At 38.3% G+C, this 26,393-nt stretch overlaps 1 protein-coding gene across 2 annotated transcripts; it reads right to left on the bottom strand.

The window, feature by feature from the left end:
- Positions 1 to 3,274: 3,274 nt before the first annotated feature.
- On the bottom strand, positions 3,275 to 26,352 carry mvk (mevalonate kinase). 2 transcript variants are annotated; one of them, XM_060843489.1, is made up of 12 exons: positions 26,136 to 26,352; positions 25,225 to 25,315; positions 21,216 to 21,363; positions 19,028 to 19,178; positions 17,032 to 17,187; positions 15,751 to 15,854; positions 12,707 to 12,752; positions 10,596 to 10,686; positions 8,766 to 8,885; positions 7,446 to 7,599; positions 3,997 to 4,188; positions 3,275 to 3,477 (listed from the first exon to the last, which is right to left on the bottom strand). In XM_060843489.1, exons 1-11 carry the CDS (start codon positions 26,180 to 26,182, stop codon positions 4,025 to 4,027), a joined length of 1,272 nt encoding a protein of 423 aa, XP_060699472.1. In that variant the 5' UTR covers positions 26,183 to 26,352; the 3' UTR covers positions 3,275 to 3,477; positions 3,997 to 4,024. The 2 variants fall into 2 exon arrangements, with proteins under 2 accessions (XP_060699472.1, XP_060699473.1); XM_060843490.1 differs by having other exon boundaries at positions 26,170 to 26,352.
- Positions 26,353 to 26,393: the final 41 nt, after the last annotated feature.

Genomic DNA, 26,393 nt, shown 5'->3' with positions numbered 1-26,393 from the left:
GGTAGTGATCAGGAGCAGAAATCCTATGACTTACAGTTGGTAAGTGTGTGTGCGAGGATAGTGAGAACAGGATCCAGCTTGGTTGTGATACTCTGTATGCGCATTTCTCTCTGCCTGCATTCACAGTCTGGGTTCACATATGGAAAATGATGGAAATAATGGCAGGCAACCAACATCTAAGCAAATTCTTTCCCAGCAAGGAGTCAAAGCTTTCTACAGGGGACAGAAAAGAGTAAAAAGAAAAAACACTGACAGGTCTGAAGTCAAGGATTTTTAAAGACACTATGATTGAGACAACCTAATGACTTCACTCTTTAGGGATGTCTCTTAATAGCAGGCTGCTGCATTCTATAAAATATGAATTATTGTAATGTGTTGAGTGACACTAAACACACAATCAGAGCAGTAAAGAAATTTTTAAAAATGTTATAAAGAAAACGTGATATACTATTCAAATATAAAAGAAGTGTCGTTTTCAGCAATACAAAATACAGACTGGACTACACCTGCTCGTACCATTAAATCAATTGGTTAAATATAGTATAAGGTATGAAATTGAGAGTTCGTAGAAGTTTATGGCAAGGCTGATAGTATATTATGCAGGATAACGTGATCTCACATAAAGAATTAATGGAAATAAGAAAGTCACTTAAGAGTGTAGCTTGTCAATTGCATAGACAGACATTTTAGAATTTTGCTTGATGAATCTTTTGGAGAAACAAATAAAAGGGTTACAGAAACTTTCCCCTGGACATTAACTGTGTAAATACTAAACTCACTTTAATCCAGTCAATTCAAATTGCAAACAATTTCAGTTGTTCAGATGCATCATCTGAACTGAATAGATATACATGTTTGGTCAGTTGCTCAGAATGGTCTCAATCCATCCAAATTCTTTTCTGAGGATACACACTTTTCAATTACACTGGAAAACTGAAAACCATTAAAGCTTTCCTTAGGGAAAACAGTTCTAGAGGAAAAATGTTGTTCCTGTTCAAATATTAGAATTTTAATCTACTCTCTCTTTAACAGATCCTCCAACAGATTTAAATTAATTGTTCAAACATAACACGTCATAGGTCAATCCAGTCAAAACATCCTTGTGACAGGACCATTAATGTCCGTAGCAATAATAATGCATCATTTACCCAACAAGAAAAAATATTAGTACATATAATGAAAGCAAGTTTGTTTTATTTTTTATGTATGTAAAATAAAGAATTGTGGATGATAAAGATCCGAAACAAATACAGAAATTGCTGCTATGACTGAAATAGTAAACTTTAACATCTTTATTCAAGTATTTCCTATAGGATATAATTAAAATAGACAATTCCGTGTAACTGCAACTTAACTGTGAACCTCTCATCAATTGGATCTGCTCACAAATTTCTGGCTTCAGATTTAAGAATCTTTTAAATAATTAGTTGCCAAATTTTTTGAATTAAGCTAGGTGCAATGATTTTGCAGGTGATATTTAACAGTGAAATCAGGAACATCAGAAAGATATGATTGCAAGGACAGGTCTCTTATAAAGAAAAAGGTTTATCCTTACAAATAGGATACATCATCAAAACTCTTTCATTATTCAATTCAGGCAGTGTTTCTAAAGGCTGGAAATGTTTAGTCAGCCATTTATGGTGAGGATCGTGTGTCCTATCACTAATTTCAAGGTTAAAGAGAGGAGCCTGTGCCTTGGTAAATGCACATCCTGTATGTAAGTAAGCTTCCAGTTTTAATTCCTCATTTACGTTGAGCTAGCTAATCTCAGCTTGGGCAACTGTAATTTTCAAAATCCCTTACAAAATGCTGATACATTGCCAATAGAATACAAAGGCAATGGGGTCTAAAGTTTCTTAAAATACATGATTAACAACCTACAATAGAAACAGCACATGTGCATAGTTTGTTTTCAATGAGGAATCAGGAACTGTATTTTGGTATGCAACACACTCGATTTTTATTAAACAAAATCAGGAACGGTCAAATATCTAGATTAGCTGACTTTATGACTGTCAGCAAATCAATTTGAAAGCTATTGTGATTGAAATCTCATACCTGGCCTCAGTATTTTTAGGATGCACAGAAACTAACTTCAGACTTGGCCCAAAAATTTCTCCCTTCTCCACTGATAGTTAAATTACTTGTCTATGCAAACGTTCACTGTCTAAGTGCAAACACGACCTGTCATGTGGACAGTAACCAGGAAATAATAGCACAAAGCAATACCTTCCAAAGGAAAAATGAAAACCGAAAAAGTAGGGCCAGGTCCAAAGATTTCCTTGATTTGCTGTTAATACACCAGACTATAATGCCCCATTCTATCACAATTTCTCTCGATGAGTCACTTCCACTCCCAAAAACTAAGTATTTGAAGTCCTTGGGAGAAAGAAGTGGATTGCAAGATCAATAGAAAGATACTGCTTCATTTTCCTATCTCGTACACTCTAAAATATTCACCATTACTCTTCTCTGAAACTCAATGAAAATGTATGCGAAAGTTAACCTCGATAGATGCTTTCATGCCAGTATGGCAGGAAGAAGTCACAATAATCCAGTGATAATTTCTTCTTTGGGATGTAAAAATTGATACAGCTTGATCAATATAATGAAGAAACAATGTAAGGCACTACACCTAACACTTGTAGTGTTTTTAGGTCATATTTTTCCAGTAACCTTTCACAATAGTTCAAAAAGTTATCCTCTTCAATTCTCAAGCACAGATCGTCCAGAACTTGACATGCAACTGAGAAGCATACTGAGGTGGAAGTGCTGAGGTGCAGACCTCTGTGGTAGTTGCCTGCGAGCAATTTCATTGCTCTTGGGGCCATGTACGAATCTCTAGCTGATTGGAGTTGGAGACTTGAGCCAAGAGTGTGGTGCTGGAAAAGCACAGCCAGTCAGGCAGCATCCGAGGCGCAGGAAAATTGATGTTTCGGGCAAAAGCCCTTCATCAGGAATGGAGACTGGAGACAATTCATGACTCAACCTAACTCTCTCACTCAGCTCCCTCTTTTTAGCATAGACATTCAGACTATATCTTTAAATTTATTACACTGCAACTAGTACCTTAACAAGGAGACATAAGTCAATCGTCTTCCTCGGGTCTGCATGGATTCCTGCAGAGGGAGTTCTTCAGGATGTGCATCGGAAGTCTGACTCTTTGAAATGTAACAAAGTCAGTGTGCTATTTTCTCATGGACCAATGTCAAATGCACCTGTTTCAATGCTATTGGGAAGATTTGGGCCAACACACATTGGTTATTAAAGTGTCTTTAGATTTTCACTTTGCACAATTTATTGTTCAAATTCAAAAATGTAGCCATTACAGAGTACATCTGGTGTGCCAACCCTTTCCACTGCAGTATTATTCAGCCAACTACAGCAGTTTGAATGTCCGCCATTTTGACTGGTAAATGTTTTCTCTTTCAGGGATTTAGTGATCAGCTTTGTGCTTCAGTCAGGAAATAAGCAGTCCTGTATAATGTAAAAGATTTAACAATGTTACATGTACAGAAGTGAATAGCACAAACTTCCATTGGACTGCATTTTCATCAGGTGCAGGAAGATATGGAGGAGAACAGGTGCAAGATCTAAGGCATCACAGTGGCTCAGTGGTTAGTACTGTTGCTTCACAGTGCGAGGGACCCAGGTTCAATTCCAGCCTTGAGCAACTGTGTGTGGAGTTTGCACATTCTCCCTGTGTCTGCATGGGTTTCCTCTGGGTGCTCCAGTTTCCTCCCACAATGCAAAGATGTGCAGATTAGACGAACTGGCCATGCTAAATTGTTCATAGTATTTAGGGATGTACAGGTTAGGTGCATTAATCAGGAGTAGATGTACAGAAGAAGGGTAAGGGGATGGGTTTGTGTGGGTTACTCTTCAGAGGGCCAGTGTGGATTTGTTGGGCCGACTGGTCTGTTTCTACACTGTAGGGATTCTAAGATGAGTGATTAAATCCCAGGAAGAATGACAAGACAGAATACAAATGATTACCATGACAGTACTAGGTATCCAAATCTCTTCATTGACAATTCTTCACATTGCACAGAATCTGAAATATGTCCTTGGGCAAGGAGAATGGTGAATGCAGGGACACACCCGAACCACCAATAACTGTTTCCCAGCAATCATACCCAAAGTCTTTTAAAGCCTGTGTTGATGCTTCCACCACAGAATGACTTGTATCTGAAAAGCAAAATGAACAGAACAGACCAAATTGAAATACAGAGTTAATCTTATAATATGGTTCATGAAGGGAGGTTTCAGCTACATTTACAATAACTCTAACAGCTACAATACAAACCTGCAGCAATATACTCAGATACTCCCCACCTCTGTATAGTAAAAAACATAGAGACAGAGGAGTTCAGTTTCGTTGGTCTTTCAGTGCAATTTACCCAAAATTGACCAAACCAGCATAAAACATCAAGGTATTAAGTGCAAGTTAAATCCAGTGTAAATGAGTTTCTTTGATCTTTTGTACTAATATAATATTTTATAGGAAGCCAGCCCACTCAAATTGGAGATCCTGTGGTTTGAATAATTCACCATGCTGAGTACCTGCTAGTTGCTCCTGTCTATTGGTCTTTAAAAACTTCCCTTGAAGAAAAGCTTTAATGATATACTGGCCCCAAGCACAGGCTGCTCACGGCACATAACTGATTGCTGACACTTCCTGGCATACACTGAAGCTCCACTTTCCAACCAGCAGGTAACATACTGCCCTTACTCACATCCTGCTCTACCGCCTTCTCCATGTTAACAAGACTCTGTTCACACTGCAGATCATAGGCCAACATTTATTCATTGTCTAGTGGGACTTGTCACAGGCAGGCAAGCATTCGGACATTTCAAGAATGAGATTTTATTAGTAATCAAAAGCAAGCATTGTCAAGTAGAATGCAAAGAAATCTGTGCTGGAGTGACAACTGTTTACCATTTATATCAATGACGTGGATGAGAGGACCAAAAATACATTTGCCAAATTTCCTGATGACACAAAGAAGTGTAGCAAAGTAACTTACGAAGAGAAAATATAACTACAAAAGATTAAGTTAAGTAATTGGTCAAAGACTGAGCAAATGCAGTGTCATGTTCAGAAAATAGGAAATTGTTCATTTTTGCAGGAGGAATAAAAAAATCATGTTGTTATCTAAATGGTGACAGGTTACAGAGTTCAGAGATGCATGTCCTACTGCAGGAATCACTAAAAACTGGAAAGTAGGTACAGCAAGTAGTTAGGAAAGCTAATAAAATGTTATGATTTGTGAGGGGAGTTCAATACTAAAGTAGAGAGAGGTTATGCTTCAGTTCTATAGGGCTCTGGGTAAACTGCAGATGGAGTACAGGGTGTAGTACTGGTCTCCTTATTTAAAGGAAGGAAGTAACTACATTGTTTTCATTTTGGCCCCCTCCAACAAGTTTCATTCTATGGAACTACAGAATTCGAAGTGACAGGTCATTACATATCCAAACTGAAGGTTAAACAAGATGTTCTCATACACCAGCATGAGTGTTCAATTAACCCATCCTTTATTATATCAGTAATAATGGAGAACTATTGGCCAGTGACTAGAGTGAGTAGAGATTTTGTAAATGTGCATAAGCACAAAAAAAGGATAAGTTACTTTATAACAGAAATTGTGGACAAAAGTACTGAATCATATTCTATAGAAGTGATTGAATAAATAGGTCAGGTATTTTTAATCCTAATGTTGTTAAGAACACCAAAATGATGAACGTTGACTGAACCCAAAAGTATAACCATCTTACCTTCATTAAAAATAGATAAATTGCTGTACTTCTGTGATTTCAGTTGTGTTTAGGTAATAGATTAAACAGGTTTTTCAAATACTTACAGTTATACAGTTACTTAAAGATAATAGATGCTGATAACATGGCAGGATAATACCTTTAAGAGGAATGAAGTCTGAAAGTAAGAGAATTAAATAGGGAGCTGAAACAACTTGGGTCCATGATTATATCAATTGAAGGCAATTAAGCTTTACTCTTCCTGTGGGAATTGCTCTATTTTTATGGGTTGTTCACTTACGCAAAAGAACATCAGAAAGAGCTAACAGGAATGGGACTGGTGCAGTCTACTGCATAATAAAATGAATCAGCTCACCCTGCAGCACTTTCACCTCTGTCAAATTGACAATGTCTATCAGGTTAGTAATACAATTAAATGAATCACACTGACACCTGGTGGTTAAATTACAATATTGCATTAACCTCGCATTACTGCATGGAAATTTGTTTTCCACCAATCAACTATAAGCTCAGAAATAAACTTAGGGCGTTTTACACCTAATACTGGAATGAACAGGAACTGAGAAGATCGCTCCTTGCCAAATACATGACTCTAAACATCATCTATTGCATAAAATACGTGGAGGCAGGTAAGCATGCTAAACAAATTCATTACTGCATGGGTTATAACCCACATTCGCCATTTGTAAGAGATATCAGTCTCTCAAGTCAGAAGGTTCGAGGTCCACTCCAGGGATATGAACACTAAGTCGAGCATGGCAATCTAGCGCCAGTACTGAAGGAATGCTATGCAATCAGCGGTGCTGTCTTTCAGATGAGATGTTGAACCGAAGGCCTGTCTGTGAACTTAAGTACTATTTTGAGGATAATCGGATGTGTTTTAACATGTTCTGGTCAATACCTATCTTTCAAAATAACTTCATAAATAGGTGATCTTACCCTAGCTGTTTGTGGGAATTTGCCTTGTCTAAATTGATTGCTGTGTTTTAAATAGTAGACAGTGACTCCACTTTTAATTGACTGCAAATAGTTATGGGTCACTTTCCTGTGTAATAATGCATATTTTTACAGTTTCTTCACTTTCCTCAGCAATGAACTCCAATTGAGCACGAAAATGCATAATAACATAACAACTTATAACGAAACCCAGAAGGAGGAGCAAGGAGCCACAATGCACAACTTCACTCGGGTTAAAAAGACAAAATCAAGTAGATCCAAGGGAGGAGGAACTTTTCTATTTGCACACAACCGGTTATTACTATATAAAAACAGTAAGAACTGCAGATGCTGGAAATCAGAAACAAAAATAGAAATTGCTGGAAAAACTCAACAGGTCCGACAGAATTATGGAGAGAAATTAGAGTTAATGTTTTGGGTCGAGTGAACCGTCCTCCGTTCTGAGGAAGGGTCGCTCAAGCCGAAACGTTAACTTTTGATTTCTCTCCACAGATGCTGCCAAGTCTGCAGAGCTTTTTAGCAATTTCTGTTTTTGTTTCTGGTTATTTCAGTCTTTTTAACAGAGTCAAAAATGAAGTTCTTGTACTTAGTTTGTGGTACAGCTTCAACCTTGTAGCTCATTTGCTAATAAACAATTGTTTCTGTTTGCTGGAAGTGCAAAAAAGATAAATCATTGAAGATGATTTACCCAACCAAGCATGCACTCATTGTACCTGGTCGAAGCAGTGTTAAGCCACATCCACCACCTCCTGCACCGGTCAGTTTGCTGTGTAGACCATATGTTGCAGTTATTTGACACAATCTGTCCAGTGATGAATGGCCCACTCCAATAACATTCAGGTGGTGTTGGTTGATGTCAATAAGTTCCTGAAATCAGCACAGAAAATAACTTTGGCAAGAAAATAATTACCACTGAATAGGTAAGAAGACATTTTTTCTGGTGACCAGTTACTCAATCCTCAAAATTTGTTCTGATAATTCGATGGTGAAGGCAAAATGCAGCTGGGCCACATAGACATACAAGATTAATTCCAGCTTTTTGCTGCATTAGCTGGTCTTGACAGCTGGTACAAGTAGTTCCAAAGGTACCATAATTGACTTCAGTCACAGAGATGTACAACATGGAAACAGACCCTTTGGTCCAACTCATCCATGCTGACCAGATATCCTAGCCTAATCTAGACCCATTTGCCAGCACTTGGCTCATATCCCTCTAAACCCTTTCATTTCCTTTTTTTAAAAGTTTATTTTTATAAATCAACCTGTTCAGAGATTTTATGACACATCTCTGGAACAATTGGGACTTGAATCCGGATTTCTTGGTGGAGGGATAGGAACACTACTAATTGAGCTACAAAAGCTTCTAGTTCAGTCCTCTTTGGTCTGGTAAAAGAATTAACTTTATTAGGTACTCAAAACCCTTGCATGTCAGGTGTGTGATTTATACATGTATATTAATATGATCTTTAAGAGTTTTGATTTCAGTGGTATATTTCTGTGAAAGTGTTTTTTTTAAAAAAGATAAGGTCAGAGATTCCTTCTGGAACAGTGACTTAAGCCTGTATGTGACAAAAAGTATATAGCTGCTACATCCTGGTGTACTATTGGAAGAAACGTTTACCACTTGTGGTTTAAAATGGGTAGAGTAAACATTGATCACCATTAGCTTGTATTGGGTCAAAATAATTAAAGATTGAATTTAGTTCAGAAAACCCAGCGACTGAAAAGTTTTTAGGACAGTTCAGAGGAGGCATGATGCTTCAGAATTGTTCTCGCAGTTCTTACCCTCAGAACTCTAGAACACGGCTTTAAGATAAGAATTGCCAGCAGAGGTTAAGGTACTGTCACAAAGTAATGTCAAACTCTAAGCTACTCCAACATCATATACTGATCATTTTGCATCAAGTAGATGCAAGTTATCAAACATATGACATTCTTCCAAAAGTTGTTAACTGCACTGTTTGAAATTATAATTTGACCAGACTAAATACAAATGCAGTAAAGTACAAAGAGAACTGATCTATAAAATTCACCTCCAGGATTGCATAGTGCTCATCTATGGCTTTGCCAGATGCTATTGCAGCCAGAACACGTTCACACTCGCATGAAATAGCATCTATTGAATCCAGGACAGGTTTTATTATGCTTGGTAGCTAAAAAAGAAAAAAAAGAAAATTCACTGGAGGTTGATTCACTATTCTCTGTTATTCACATATGACAAGTAGCTCGAAGAATAGCAAAGCACACCACAGATCTCCTGTAAACTTTCAATACACAAGAAAAATTTCATAAGTCCAGTCACCAATTTTTATCCCAACTTTGAATGTGTATTCTGTGCTCAAGGGGAGTAACATTAATGTTCTTAAAATGTGTTCTTTACGTGAAGACTATGGTTTTGTGGTAATGCCACTGTGCGAGTAATCCTGTGTCCAGGCAAATACTCAGAGGACATAGGTTCAAATTCCACGATAGCAACCAGTGGAATTTAAATGCAATTACACAGTAATAGTGACCACAAAGCTATCACACTTTGTCACAAAAATCCATTGGTTCACTAATGTCTCTTAAGGAGACCTCACCTAGTCTGAATCCACACTGGTTGACTTTTAATCAGGCTCCGAAATGACCTAACAAGCTGCAGCATTGTAAAGAGAAGCTAGAGCAAGTCAAAGAGTACTGCAACAGCTCATCATCACCTTCTCAAAACGTGATTAGGGAAAGGCATCAAATGCTAGCCTTCCCAGTGAAATCTGCATCAGACAACAAATGACACAGAAACAATTTACATTGCTCATCCCTTGTTGCTTTAAGAGGATGCCGACTCTGCTCTTTCACCTTGTGCCGCATATCTGCTCATGGGGCTTCCACAGTGTTTGGCAGAGAATTCTCATCAATGACCATGAAAGGAAAGCAATCTGATCTCAGATTTGAACAGGAACTTTGAGATGTTATTCTCCAAGGATTGCATTGCTTCTAGCTAATAAAAGCGAAGGGGCCAGGAGTTGCTAATTACTTAACCTTGGTAATTAACTGTGTGGCATTGTGCAGATAGTACAAGTATTTGTTGTGGACAGTTTTGTTTGTGGAAGAGAGGCTGGACAGTAGCAATTGTTGCTCAACTAGGCTGCTTAATCATGCATGCAATCTTTGCAGCTGCACCCATCTAGATAGATGGTTGGCAATTAATCACACTGACGTGACTCTGTAGATAGTAGAGATTCTCCAAAGGGGGAGCATAGCACCTTATCAGAATACTTGATTCTATCCTGTTCTGTCATAACAACATTCCACAGACTTAACTTGAGAAATTCCTTTTACTGCACTCATGATGTTTTTGTTTCCTACACCTGCCATTTTGTGACTTGAAAGACCAATAACTTTTTACCAACTGATACAAACAGTTTTGCATTCTGAAACTACATTGAATACGAACGGTGTGGAGACAAACAAAATCCATTTCTTTTGGGCCAGCTGAAATCTAGATGGAATGCCAAGGACACCACTAAGATTGAAACAATGAAAGTCACCATGATCCCAGCGGATGGACTGCTCTCTCTCTCTCTCTCGGATGAGAGGTGGTCAGTTTAATTTGGGGGTCACCACACCTCAAGTAAGGGGCAAGGTTGAGAAGGTGTAGCCTTAATAGTGACCTCAGCTGGAAGAGGAACTGAATCAGTATTGTTGTTGCCACTGCATCAGAAACTAGCCATCCAGTCAACTGAGCGAAGCGACCTTGTGCGAAAGAAAAATATCATACCAGGTACATAAAGTAAATGGTACCAAACACATTTTTAAAATTTCACTATCTGAAAACAAGAGATAATTCAGTTCTACCCACAGAGATCATTAAAAAAAATCCAAACCTTATTAAGTTTATCTTTCACTCCTGCTACTAGTACTTTCGTACTTCTTGGCACCTTTGTGTTAGTAAGAAGTATCCGGAGAGTGGGGACACTGGAACAAAGTAGAAAGAGAAAGTTAAACAAATAGAAATAATTGAATGTATGACATTTATTCTCCCCACTTATGACAACATCTGAATAAGATGCATTTGATAGCTTATAAAAAAACTGAAAGAAATGCGGATGCTGTAAATCAGAAACAAAAACAGAAAATGCTGGAAAAGGCTCACTTGATTTGAAACATTAAACTCTGTTTCCCTCCAGATGTTACCAGACCTGCTGAGCTTTTCCAGCAGAGTGAGAGTGTGTGTTGTATTTAATAGCTTGTCCATTTAGAACGGAAAACAATCAGATTAAAATGTCATTGTTACTGATTGAAAGTAATCAAGTTGTATAAAACTTTATCAAATGGTATCAAAAACTTTATTGCAAGTCTCAAAAATTCTTCCAGAGGACTGAAGGAGTTAAAGATTTCTGCATCATTTTCCTGCATTTGTTGATTTAGGAGCTTGTTTCCTGAAATTATACTTTGGTTTACTTACTTTTGGAGACTAAATGTGGAGAATAATTACAGACTCCTGACCCAAGGAAGTCAAAAATCTCTTTTCTTTGGTGATATCGCCTGTATTTAGCAGTTTATCCCATAGTAACAATTAATATTCTGAAGCAATCACAAAGTAATAATAAGAACTGCAAACACTTTAATGCCACAATGCAGGTTTCCTCCAGGAGGACAGATTAGGCCCTGAAGGCACAGCCTCAGAATGAAGAGATGCCCTTTAAAACTGAGAGGAGGAGGAGGAATTTCTTCAGCCAGAATGTGGAATCTGTGGAACTCATTGCTGCAGAAGGCTGTAGAGGCCAAGTCATTGAGTGTATTTACTATAGCAGTAGATAGGTTCATATCAGAGAAACACCGAGAAACATAACAGCTGTGACTGAATGGCAAAGCCGACGCAATGGGCCAAATGGCCTAATTCTGGACCTATACCTTATGATTTTATGCTCATTTTCTCAAATGAACCAGAATCCTATCTTGAGGAGGAATATACTGTCAAGACAAGACACTGGTTGATAGGGATCAATAAACAGAAGTTAAAAATTACAAATAAATTCATTGCTGTGGTTAAAAAAAATGCCAAAGCAGAGATCAAACTCAACTTGGATTCTGCACCTCTTCACAGCTCTTTCTCATTCCCTTCAATATATTTCCTGTACTCCAACAAAGATCTAGCAAAAAAGAACCTTTATCTCTTGTAGCACCATTTAAATACAGAAATAGAACTTTATTTGCATATGAAGCAGGGTGCTTGCACATTTTAAATAAATTAGCCTGGTTCTTCTGCTATTTACTTCAACACAATGGAAAAGCAATTAAACTGCAGCAGAGTATTTATGATATGATTGAACCTGGTTGCAGCAAACAAGTGACTCCCTGATATGCCTTTGCAGCTGCAACTTTGGCCAAATTCAAAAGAGTGATAGTGAATTTAAATTGTCCCTCTTGTCCAGCCCATCCAAGATGATCGGATTTTTGGTTCCAAAGCAACTTCCAAGCTTTGGAATTTTTGACATATATTCTCTTACCTTTAAGACTAAAAGCCAAATGTAGAGATCATGTTGAGAAACATATGCAGATGATCATAAATATGAAAATGTAAAAAGACAATATCTGAATGTTACCATTTTATTTTTGTCTTTTTTTTGACAAAAAAAAAGTCCTCAAACCTTGAAGTAAATGGAATTAAATTAATTGGATCAACAGACAGAAATAATTCATGCCAAAACTGGGACAGTCATTAGTGTCAATGTCCCTTGTTTTAAATATATTTAAAAATTATTGCTGCATTGGAAAGGTGATAAATTACCATATAATCAACATTATGAAAATACTTAATTATTTGTCAATATTTAATATTAGCCAAGTTCAATAATAATTCAATATTAATTACTGAATAGTTAATTTTTCACACGAACAGTACACTTCAATGCACCACAGGGTTGTTAAAAGCTGTAATACATTTTAGAAAATAGCGCTAACATTACTGGAATCAGTAGCTGAAAATAGATACCTGGATAAAGGAACAATTTTACCTGCGTGGTATCTCAGAACTCCCCCTAAAGCAAAACAGCAAATAAAAACATTAAAAAGATTGGAAACATTGATTGACATTAAAAGTACATACACGTCTTCGCTATGGTTCTCATACCTCTGCAGAAAATACATCCAGTTGAACTAGGATTTCCTTACACTGACAATCCCAATCAATCAATTGGTTTATGCAGCAAATAGCCATTTTGACAGGAAAAGTGCCAGATCTGATCCTCAGTAACCTATTTCCTTCATGTTAATACTGAGACATGATCCAATGGTGACCATAAGGATATGAAAATTGTCTGGGAATTTTGGCTTAATCAGGAAGCCCTGATGAATGGCATATGCCCGAAATGTAGATTCTCCTGCTCCTGCCTGACCTGCTGTGCTTTTCTAGAACTACACTCCCGACGCTGGCTTTATGGACTTCAGAAGGATGAGGGGTGATCTAATTCAAACTTACAGAATACTGAATGGCCTGGAAAGAGTAGACATTGGGAAGATGTTTGCATTGGTAGGAGAGACAAGGACCTGAGGGCACAGCCTTAGAGTAAAGGGAAGACGTTTTAGAAAAGGGACAAGGAGAAATTTCTTCAGCCAGAGTGTGATGAATCTATGGAATTCATTGCCACAGAAGGCTGTGGAGGCCAGGTCAATGAGTATATTTAAGACTGAGATTGATAGGTTCTTGATTGTTGAGGAAATCGAGGAGAAAGAGGGAGAATAGGGTTGAGAAATTTATCAGCCATGATTGAATGGCAAAGCAGACTCAATGGGCTGGATACCCTAATGGTCCTCCTATGTCTTGTGGTCTTATGGGCTTACTGAATTTGAATTTAATTAAGAGTTTTGGGTTAACTGTTCCATGATGCAACTACCCTTGTCAAAGCCTCTACCAACCAGAGTCTACCTGCCAGTCAATCAGCATCCTATTCTCACACAGCCTAAGTTTTGTTCTCTATGAGATTTGGCATCCTTCTGATTCTGTCTTGTAGGGTGCAGAACACAAAGCTACCAACAGCATGCCTTTGTTTTTCCTCAGCTATGTGGTTATAAAACCCAACATTACACAGGTAAATATTTGAAAGTGAAGCAAAGCTCTAATTCCAATAGATGGATACAGTTCAGAGAATGCTTCCTCCACATTTAACAATAAGATTTTATACAGGCTGATGATTATGGGGAGGGGTTAGGACCATGATCAAAGCCATCCTGGATGGTGGATGGGATTACACAGTTTGCTCTAAAAACACTAACCTGCTACAGCCAGCAACTATCACCTCATTTAATTGCTGTCTTTCCCCAAGCCCTGTTGTTAAGTGTAAATCAGCCTCCCAACTGTGTTGTGGTAGCCTCCTTTAAACAAAATAAGAAAATATCACACCCCTCAACAATGTGCACATTTCTTAACTTACTGCAGCAAAGTTTTAAAGTTCTCACCATTTCAACTATCACAGTGGAGATGATGTGGTTAATATTGAGACCTAATGTGGTATTACATAATTAAGTAAACACTCAGCAGAAATATTGACCAATAAATGCATGAACTAGCTGATGTGCTGGGTGAAAAGTACAAAGTGCACTCCTGTCACAATGAATAATAAAACGGTTTTCTAGGCAAAGACTTTGTCAAATTGTAAGACAGTGTGTGATTTACATTACTAACTCTCTGATTCACTTGTGAGGTTTACCAGATGAAATAGATATATCAAGTCAGAAAGACTATAGTTTAGTTCTTTAACACTGAAAGTAAATCCCCATTACATGGATTTAGCGAAATTGTGCAAAACAATTATCTCAAAACTATTTTGGGAAATTAGACATTGGTTTACTTGATTTTCCTTCTAAACAACAACACATGGTTCAACATTCTTCTTTGTTGCTGCTTTCCTCACCATCTTTAAATCAATTGGATACTTCTCTTTTGAAATGTTTCTTTCAGAGCCTCAGAACTCTTGTATTATTCCTCTAGTGTTTGAAATCATTGAAACATTAATTTTGGATTTGGCTTCCTTCCTCTTTCAAACCAAGTTAATTTAAAGTTCTAAAACAATGCAATAGCATATCGGAAGGACACTGTGAAACCTGAAAGGGTTCAGAAAAGATTTACAAACATGTTGCCAGGGTTGGAGGGTTTGAGCTATTGGGAGAGACTGAATAGACTGGGTCTGTTTTCTCTCGAGCATCGGAGGCTGAGGGGTGACCTTATAGAAGTTTATAAAATCATGAGAGGCATGGATGGGGTAAGTAGACAAGGTCTTTTCCCTGGGATTGGGGCGTGCAGAACTAGGAATTGGGCATAGGTTTAGGGAGAGAGGGGGCCTAAAGAGCAACTTTTAACACAGAAGGTGGTATGTGTAAAGAATGAGCTGTCAGAGGCTGGTACAATTACAGTATTTAAAAAGGCAAATGGATGGGTATATGAATAGGAAGGGTTTAAAGGGATATGGGCCAAGTACTCGCAAATGGAACTAGACTAACTTAGGGTATGTGGTCAGCATGGATGAGTTGGATTGAAGAGTCTGTTTCCGTGCTGTACATCACTATGACTTTATGACTCTAAGCGAGTTCTTACAAAATTATTCAACACATTTCCAATTCATTCTGTCCCTTCTCATTAAATATTGCTAGCAGGACCTGCTTTCCAGATATGAGAAGAAATAATTACATGAATGAGAAATCTAAACTGCTGCAGAGAGGATGCCACCTTGTGGTATGATTCACAATATCAGCATTGCAATTCCACCATTTCCAAATCAAACATTAGTATGTTACACAGTCAATCAATCATCAACTCTTTCTGTTACTGGTCATTTCCAGAGAAAAGTTACATTTCAATATTTGTTATAAAACTTAAATGAGCAAGCCATTTGGACTACATTGCTAATAGCCCTTACAAACCCTCTTCCCCTCCTACTTTATTTAATCAACATCTCCTGACGTTTCTTTCTCCTTAAGAGAACTACAGCACATTGAATCCCACTAAAATATTCTGATTTCAATACAATAAATAAATGTTACCCCATGTTCCCACAGCATTATCCACACCAGATGGACTTCCATGGATCAATTTCTCTCCTTGAAATGCCCATTTGTTAATCAGCTCCAGTTCATCTTCACTCCACCTGTTTGTCAGTAAAGAGAAAAATAAATGCATAGAAACATTGGTCAGCAGCAAGAATAATATTTCTAATGAAATACTACCAGACCATGGCTTTATTTTACAATGTTTAATGGTAATTGTTCATTACATCTCCTCCTTTTTTCCTCCATGTATTTTCACAATAAATAAATATATGCTATAACTATATTGTCTTTCACACTGCAATACAATTTATTACACTACGTCTTGCTAATCTTGCTGAAATCTAATTTTTTTTAGATCTGCTGCAATTTGTACCCACTATGTTAATCGGCTCCTCCTTGGCAAATGAACAATTAACCCAAAAAAGATTAATTAATTTTATTGATTAAAGCTTCCAGATCACTGGCGGTTTAGGGATCTGCATTGTCCTTGCCATAGTCTAATGGGATCGGGAATGAAGTAAATTGTCAGCAAGTAAATGACAGACTGAATAGCATCTTTCTGTTAAAATAAGTGCAGCTGACTGTAGGCTGTGGCAAAACAGCTGATGTGTAGGACAAAGAGAGGTGGTATCGGCATCATCCAAGATTGGGATGCTGAGTGCAATGCTTCAAGATATTCCAACAGGCAGAGTATTGCATTACACCTCTAAATAAATCTTTTTCTCATCCTTGGCAAAAAGAACAAGTATTTCTGTTTAACTACACTCAATGTCACATGCTCAGCACCAGATAGCAGTCAGTTTGGTTGAACAATTTGATATTTTCAACTTTACAGAATCAGGTGAACACATTAAGGTCACTTCAGACTTACCAGACCATTGGGCTGCTTTCTCATTAGAGAGAGATTACTTAGTCTGAAGGTCACCATTGCTCAGGTAAGGTTGGTAAGGGGGGGGGGGGGGGGAGGTGGTGGTGGAGGTTGGAAAGAGAATCCTTCATCGTGAACTGGTGTGGGAAACAAACCCACACTGTTGGCATCATTCTATATTGCAAACCAACTTTCTACATCACAGATACCCATTACTAAATTGCTAGAGAATCCCACCAATAAACATACCCAGCCCAACTCGATATAGTAACAGATAAACCAGTCAAACTTTTCTGTTTGAAATCAATAATTCCAGATTTACAACTCTCCCCCTTTTCTTTGACTGGATAATTTATATGTCTAATTATAGGACAGGTTATAGAACCTCAGGAGGTATCTTTGCTTGCCTGGTACTGTTGTACTCCTGTGGAACTGGCCAGGTAATGGCCCCACTGGCTGATAAAAGTGCTGCTGCCAGACATACACAATATGCAGCACTAGATCCCAAGCCAGCTCCTATTGGAAGTTCAGACCAAATCAGAATGTCCATGTTTGGCATCTGCCTACCATTTAAAAAGATAAAAACAACACAATGTCATTTCAGCATTTTGATTGCTGCAAGGTGCATATTTTCACATTAGATTTATAATTTTCTTCACTTAGCGTCATAGAGATGTACAGCATGGAAACAGACCCTTCAGAACAACTTGTCCATCTCAACAAGATATCCAAAATTAATCTAGTCCCATTTGCCAGTTTGTGACCTATATTCCTCTAAACCTTCTATTCATATGGTTCATAGCTCCTTGAAAGTGAAGTTGCAGGTAGATAGGATAGTGAAGAAGGCATTTGGTATGCTTTCCTTTATCGGTCAGAGTATTGAGTACAGGAGTTGGGAGGTCATGTTGCACTGTACATGATATTCGTTAGGCCACTGTTGGAATAGTGTGCAATTCTGATCTCCTTCCTATTGGAAAGATGTTGTGAAACTTGAAAGAGTTTAGAAAAGATTTACAAGGATATTGCCAGGATTGAAGGATTTGAACTTTAGGGAGAGGCTGAACAGACCAGGGCTGTTTTCCCTGGAGCGTTGGAGACTGAAAAGGGTGACCATATCAAAGGTTTATAAAATCATGAGGGGCACGGATAAGATAAATTAAAAAAAGTCTTTTCCCTGGGGTGGGGAGTCCAGAACTAGAGGGCATAAGTTTAGGGTGAGAGGGGAAAGATATAAAAGAGATCTAAGGGACAACTTTTTCACTCAGAGGGTGGCAAGTGTACCGAATGAGCTGCCAGAGGAAGTGGTGGTGGCTAATACAACTGCAACATTTAAGAGGTATTTGGATGGGTATATGAATAGGAAGGGTTTAGAGGGATATGGGCTGGGTGCTGGCAGGTGGGGCTAGGTTGGGTTGGGATATCTGGTCGGTATGAATAGGTTGGATCGAAGAGTCTGTCTCCATGCTGTACATCTCTATGACTCTATATACCCACTTAGATGCCTTTTAAATGTAATTGTACTACCCTCCACTACTTCCTCTGGTAACTCATTCCATACACAAATCACCTTTTGCACGAAAAAGGTGCCCTTTAGGTCTCTTTTAAATCTTACCCCTCTCACTTTAAATGTATGGTCTCTTGTTCTGGACTACCCCCACCCCAGAAAAAAGACTTTGTCTATTTATCCTATCCATGACCCTGGAAAAAAAAACCTTGACCATTAACCCTATCCACCTTTTGACAAACACTTAAACAGCCCTATGTCTTTTTGTTATCATACACCTGAAATGAAATACTGTACAAGTTCTGTATGGATCCCTTTATTAGTGATCTAATTTTGCTACTGAATTTGTTGTTTCTTAAGAACACACCTGCCTCATTTCCCACTCTTTCTTTTCATATTTCTAAACACATTACACTCCAGAATATTATCTACCTCAAATCTCTGAACGCATGTTTCAGTTACTCTTAATAACCTTAAGTCGTTTATGTTTGTGAGATGATTTATTATTAATTCAATAATCTTTTCTGCATTATTTTTACCTCTATGACACTGACCTATGTTCTCATCCATCTTTTTCTTATTTTTAGGTTACAGTTATATCCGCCTAAACGCAAACCCAATTTTGAGTATGTATTTTCCAAGTCTAGTTTCTTGTGTCCTAGTCCTGATGAATACAAGACACAACGCATTGACCTCATGTCTCCTTTTAACAATGCTTAAGTTCTGTACTACTAAGGAATTAAGTGTATTATGCAGCACCTATCAGATGTAATCCATAAACATCGTTAAACTTTTGCAATAGTGACACCAATCTGACACATTCCACCATCAAATTCTGCGCCAAGTTGAATTGTATCATTCATACTGCAGTAAACTTAGTGGATAGAAAAATCTAATACCCATTTCTGGTGGAGATAGCACCATAAAGGTAAAGGAAGCAGAGGACACTGAGGCTCTCTGTATCTGTCACGCCTTCTGGAATTCCTGCAAACCGTCTCAATTGATCCATTTGTTCCTGGTTTGGAGCCATTGGGGTCAGCACGTCAGTCACTAAAAGAAAGTGAATAATAATAATAATAATAATAATCAGTATAGAATCAATGGGAAGTCAGACACAACCTATTTTGCACCTCTGCCACTTGTTTTTAAAGGAACAAACCAAAAGCAACACATTGCATACATTTCATTCTTTGATTTATCAAAAATTGTCTAGATTAATTATCAACTGTAGTTTAACACTAACAAAACAGAAGTTAAATCTAGAAGTTATAATGTTTCAAATAATCACTTTTCCACAACTGATCTCTTACATTAGCATCACATATCAATTAGTTAACATTCAAGATCTCTGCATACAAAGTAACTGAATGAACTATTAAAATGTGGCAACAACTTGTATTTCCATAGCACTTGCCCTATAGAAACATGTCCCAAATCCCTTTGTAATCAAGCCAACCATCTGACCAAATGTGTGCCATGCTTCTTTAAACCACTTCCAGCAGGAACTCATTGCTCTTAATAGAAACTCACATGAAAAAGTCAGTACGTGTTGGATTTTCTAAAATATAGGATCAGTAAGTGGAGGAGAATATCCCACAAAGTACTTTTTCTGTAAATATTTTTTCCTGGGAGAAGTTTTTTATTAAACTTTATAAAAAAATAACAGCTGGATGTCAAACTCATGTGGAAGAGTTGCTAAGTTAGAGTCTCCAAACCTAACAATGAACAAATCTGTGCTTGCAAAATTTCAACTTGTCATCTCCCTCCCAATAGGAGATCCTAATTACATTTGACCGTAAAGAACTTGAAGCAAGGTTGGCAGAGACATGATGTATGGCCATAGGGTTCTACATGGATATTATTGGAGCTCAACCAAATTGCACACTCAATTAGGGCATGCTATTTAGTATTATGGAAGAACCTGCGCAGTAGCATGATTTAATCGGACATCTGCCTTAACAGAGGCCAACTGAAGTTACTTCAGGGTATTCAATGTAACCAAGCTTGAGCAGTCTGAGAGCTTTCTCCTGCTATTGCTTTGATTTATCTTTGCATCTATTTATCAAACAGAGTGATCCTGAATTGTGCAAGTTGACTGAAAGACTTTTTGTTGCATGACTTTAGGCTCGGAGCCAAAATAGGAATTGTAGGGATTTATCTTCCGTGTGCTATAAACTTGAACTGTATTGGAACTTAATTATTATTCAAAAGAATATTTACAATCTATATTCAAAAGCTTGGATGAAGGGATTGAATATACAATGGCTAGATTTGCTGATAACACCAAGATAGATAGGAAAGTAAGAGACTCTGCAAAGGAATATAGAAAGGTCAAGTATGTAGGCTAAAATTTGGCAGATGGAGCATAACATGGGTAAATGTGAACTTGTCCAGTTTGCCAGGAACAGCAGAAAAACCAGTCTTCTGTTTAAATGGAGAGAGATTGCAGAACTTGGTGATACAGAGGAATCAGGGTGATCTGAGGAAATAACAGGTCTCCCTTTTAAGGAAATGAGGGTAGCTATTTTTCTTTCAAATGTCATTATTTTCTCTTTCTCAGAAAACAATGGAGGCTGGGTCATTAATTTTATTCAAGGTGGAGTCAGATAACTTTCTTGTCAATCTAAAATCTGAAACAAAAACTAGCTCAGCTATGAAAGACCAGGCTCAAAAAACTGAAATCACTTACTCCAGCTCCATCTATTCCTATGAGAAACAGACAAAAATATCCCTTTGTCTATTAATCACAATGCGGCAGAAATAGGCATCTTCCAGGTACTGGTACGAACAAAGAATTTCCCCATCTATGCCCTGAACAGTACATTTGAGATTTCTGGTGAACCACGCAAAACTGCAATTTCACCGAGATTAATACAAATCCTTATTCCAGAATGTTAGGTTTAAATCATGTTTCAATGTTGCCAATTTCCCAATATTTCACTTTTTATTACCACTTTCCTATACCCTTCTATTGGCTGCACTATCTTTTATGCTAATATTCTTATGAATTAATGTCTCTAAAAAAAGTTGCAAGTACAACATCCTTTATTAATTAATTATAATTTTGTTCATTTATGTGCATCTTACCATCAATTGCTGACTGCAGAAACTGGAGGGCAGCAGGTTTCCAACTAAGATGGACATTAATATTTGGTAAGTTTAATTGCACTTTTTGATCAGGACATGGTTGCAGTCGGAGATATGTTTTCAAGTTTAAGCTGACTGCCAGAGCCACCTACAAATACAAAAAATATTTAGCATTAGTACCATAATTTCAAAAACAATACATTTATCTCAGCATTTCAAGCGCATAAGAAAATCAGTGTTGACAAGTGATTTCTGTCTGCTGTAATAATGATACCAAACAAAAACATTTAGTTTATAATTGGCTGATTGACATTTGTCTTAACACCTACATTTTGCCAAGGGAACAAGAAATGGAAAATAAAAAAAAAGAAATCCCTCCCACACTGTAGATCATTAATAAAAATTGAATATAGGGGAGTGATTACAATTGGACAAATTATTTGCCAATGTTGAAGAATTACCATTTCACCTGCCTCTATGACATTTTACGCAAAACTGAATTAAATCAACAAATAAATCAAATGAAAATTCAAACTGAAAATTAATCACAAAGGAAGTAAGGTTACAATAGTACAAAGGGAAGCAAACAAAGTAGGTTGTCCCTATGGTCTTCGACATTATATCTGTTCCTGACTTCAAAGATTTTTGATTGATTGATTGATTTATTGTCACGTGTACCAAAGTACAGTGAAAAGCTTTATTTTCGTGTAGTACAGACACATCATAGTAAGCAAGGATGTACAGATCAGGGGTGGTTTAAAAATCAAACTTGGACAAAGGCAAAGGTTACGTTGCACAGGGCGTGCGCTAGGGGAGATCAACATTAGCAAGATCAACATTATTTGAGATAAGAGAGTCCATTTATCAGTCTAGTAACAGATGGGAAGAAGCTACTCCTGAACCTTCTGGTGCATATGTTCATGCTTCTATACCTTCTGCCTGATTAACTGAATAGATTGTAGGAGATCAGTACTGGGGTGCAGTGGGTCTTTGGTGATGTTGGCAGCCTTTCCGTAGCAACAGGAGCCACTTAAGTGGAGACCATGCATGGAAGGTTGGTTCAGTAAAGGTCTGGGCTGTCCTTCTGTCACAACCTTCTGTCGTTACTTATGGTCCTGGGCAGAGCAGTTGCTATCCTGGGCCGTTATGCACCTGGACAATATACTCTCAATGGTGTGTCAGTAGAAGCTGGTGAGGGTCCTCATGGATATGCCAAGATTCCTGAACCACCTGAGGAAAAGGAGTTGTAGTGCCTTCTTGACCGTCACATTTACAAGGGACGTTCAGGATAAGTTGTCGGTTATCATCACTCCGAAAAACTTGACGCTGTCCACCCTCTCAACCTCCGTTCTATTAATGTAGATGAAGGAATGTTCTCTTCCTTTCTTTCTGAAGTCAATGATCAGTTCTTTAGTTTTGCTGACGTTGAGAGAGAGATTGTTCTCTCAATGCACCAAGCCATTCAGCTCTCGAGCTTCCTTCCATATTTTGATTTGTCATTGTTAGATATCTGTCCTACTATGGCAGTGTTGTCAGTGAACTTGTAGATGGCACTTGGAATTTGGCAACACAGTCATGGGTGTATAGGGAGTACAGTAGGGGGCTGAGGACTCATCCTTGGGATGGGGCGGGGGGGGGCTCCAGAATTAAGTGTTTTTGTGAAGGAGGTGCAGTTACCTCTCTTCACTGATTGCGCTATGTGAGTCAGAAAGCAGAAGATCCAGTTGCAGAGGGCAGAGCCAAAACCAAGGTCTCAGAGGTTGAGATTAGTCTGGGGAATTTTGTTGACTATAGCTCTGTCTTCAATGAGCAAGAGTCTGATGTAGGTGTACTTATTGTCCAGATGTTCTAGGGATATGCTGTTCGCTGTAGATCTGTTTCATTAGTAGGAAAATTGTAGAGATTGAGGCAGGCTGGGAGACTGGAGTTGATGTGGACCATGACCAGCCTTTCAAAGCATTTCATGATTATGGAGGTGAGAGCCATTGGGCATGTAGTCATCAGGCATGTTGTGTGTGCTTTCTTGAGTACCAAGATGATGGTGGACTTTTTTTTAAAGTAGGTGGGGACTTCAGCTTGTACTAGGGAGAGGTTAAAGATGTCAGTAAATATCTCCACCAGTTGGTCCGTACAGGATCTGAGTGCTCAACTGAAATGCTGCTTGGCCCACTGAGTTTCTCCAGTACTCTATCTTTACTTTTAACCAAGCCATAGTGTAAACTATACATGGCCTCTGGCTTTCACAAGATACCTCACAATCCTCCTGTATAAACTAAAATCGGTTGTCAAAGGTTGAACACAGATTACAGTATAGACAGGAGAAAGTGAGGACGGCAGGTGCTGAGATCAGAGCTGAAAATGTGTTGCTGAAAAAGCGCAGCAGGTCAGGCAGCATCCAAGGAGCAGGAGAATTGACGATTCAGGCATGAGCCCTTCTTACAGTATAGACAGGCAACTAATTGAATGGAAGAACCAAAGACTAGCTGGGTTAAATAGTATGTGTACAAGAAAAACTTATAGTGCATCCTAAAGGTTTGTGTTGTGAGACCTCCAAATTGTTCAGATATAAAATGACAAGGAATCACAGTCTCAGGTGTGACATAGCAGAGCATCACCCTGGTAGACTCGATTGAGGAGCCATCCTTAAACTGATGGCATACATTATCCCTCATGGGGTAGAATTTTGCTAGGGTAGGGTGAAGGTCTTAAAGTGTTAGTTGATGCATTGCTTATAGATGCCAATAAATAATGTAGGTTGGGTTATATTGTCAAATTAAAATCTCTAACACATATGTGGAGTCCTGCACAGAGCATGTGGCCACCATCCATCAGTGACAATGTTCCAGGACACCAGGTCAATGCATATATGAGCAATGAGAATGATCCCTGCTGTCAGAGGGTCAAATTACAAAGACTTTACAGAGATGTTTTTAAATTAAATTCAACCCAGATGCTTTAATCCTCTACTCACAAATATCAAGGCTAGAAGCCCTGCATATCACATCTTGATTCACCTCATGTAGATGGCATTAGGAAAGGACATTAGGTCCTCCAAACATCTACTCACCAGAAACTACACAATTTAGGTTAGTTCTCAGAATTACTACATTAAAAAAGAACAGTTTCAGATAGTACAGTGTTGTAAAAAAGCTTTTCTTTAGACAGTGATTAACAGCTGGATAGGTCTATTAGGAAGAGCAGCTGAAGTCAAAGTACCAGAGTTACTTAGGAACTAACTAGTTGCTGTTATAATAAGATGCATTTGTTATCTAAATTTGGTGATATAGACAACATAAATGTGAAAATTCAACCCATTTAACAGAAGATAATGTCCATAAGACATAGGAGTGGAAGCAAGGCCATTCGGTCCATCGAGTCCACTCCGCCATTCAATCATTGCTGATGGGCATTTCAACTCCACTTACCAGCATTCTCCCCATAGCCCTTAATTCCTCGTGACGTCAAGCATCTATCAATCTCTGCCTTGAAGACATTCAGCGTCCCGGCCTCCACTGCACTCTGCGGCAATGAATTCCACAGGCCCACCACTCTCTGGCTGAAGAAATGTCTCCGCATTTCTGTTCTGAATTGACCCCCTCTAATTCTAAGGCTGTGTCCACCCTTTCCAAGCCATGTACTATCATGTAAGTCTCTATTAAGTCTCCCCTTAATCTTCTAAACTCCAATGAATACAATCCCAGGATCCTCAGCTGTTCCTCGTATGTTACCAGGATCCTCAGCCGTTCCTCGTATGTTACCAGGATCCTCAGCCATTCCTCGTATGTCAATTGCTTATTCTCACTATAAATTAGCAATTTCATGGTCAAATTATTTTGTCATCTGTAACTGCCATTGCATTTTTGGCACCATCTATACTTATTGATGTGTTCAAAAGATTGAAATCAAACTTAATTAAATAGATTACTCTCCCCCACCACCCCCAGCCAGAGTGTCTCTCTTTCATGTACAGAATGTAAACTGCCTTTCTTTCAGTTAAATCCACGCTTACCTTTCCATGAACCACAGCATGTTCTCCATGCAATATCACCTTCCCTGGAGCCGATATGATCAATGTCTTGTTTGCCATTGTGAAATGAACACTAAAAAAAGGGGAATTTTATTTCATTCAATTGTTAAAATCAGTCAAAATTAAATATAGCAATGAAATTGTTACAGAAGTCTTGAAAAAGATTTATCAACAAAATATTCCACAATTCAACACTCATAGAAAATACATAAACAGATTGTTTTTAATTCCAGCAGCACCACATTTATTATCCATCCCTCATGGGCTGTGACACAATTTCTAATTTTGGCACTCCTATTGGGGTGTTTGGTGGGGAATCTTTTAAAAACCCAGCAGACCTACATTTATGCATTATCTTACAGGTTGTCCCAAAGCACTTTTGAAGTAGTTACCTTTGTAATGTTGAATGCACACACATATGCATACACAGAAAGCATGTGCAAACATCAATAACCAAAAAATCATCTTTTAAAGGAAGTTCTGAGCATAGCTCTGACTCAGAACATTAGCTCGGTCTCCACAGAAGCTGCTAGACCAGTTCAGTTTATCCAACACTTTCTCATTTTACTTCAGGTATCCAACATCCACAGTGCTTTGCTTTTAAGTGATGTTGGTTGAGTGATACATATTTGCCATGGAATTCCCACGCTTTCTTCTCAAAGTACAGTAGTGTCTTGGGATCCTTTTGCACCCACAAGGGTGGATTGAAGGAAAGCATGGTTGGCAGTGCAGCACGCCCGCTGTGGGAAGCCTTTAACCCAGTGGGTGTTAAAGCCAGAGGGGTAGCATACCATATCACATGCAACACCTTTAACATTTACGAAGCAGCTACACTCATACATTCTATTAATTTGTTCTTTTATCAGACTATATTACAGATGCAATCGCTTCACCTGATTTTTGTTCTGATGAAGAAAGATCCATTACCTGGAAGCTTCATAAACGGCTGCGGAGCTCCAGCATTTTCTGACGTTTAGTAAAACATGTCATTCTACTGTCGGTGAGAGACAGAGGTAGATTTTGTGCAACTATTGACATTGATGTCAAACACCATATACATAACTATCCCATCCAGCAGCTCGCGATCAAAGTTCCACCCACAGGGGCCAGTGCCTAGTTCACAGCCCAGCCAGTCAAATGGCGGAGCTGCT

Source organism: Hemiscyllium ocellatum, chromosome 24 (genome assembly GCF_020745735.1).
Source record: "Hemiscyllium ocellatum isolate sHemOce1 chromosome 24, sHemOce1.pat.X.cur, whole genome shotgun sequence".
Taxonomy (NCBI): Eukaryota; Metazoa; Chordata; class Chondrichthyes; order Orectolobiformes; family Hemiscylliidae; genus Hemiscyllium; species Hemiscyllium ocellatum.
Note: the sequence above shows the minus strand (reverse complement) of the source record. Positions and strands in the feature narration are given on the sequence as shown.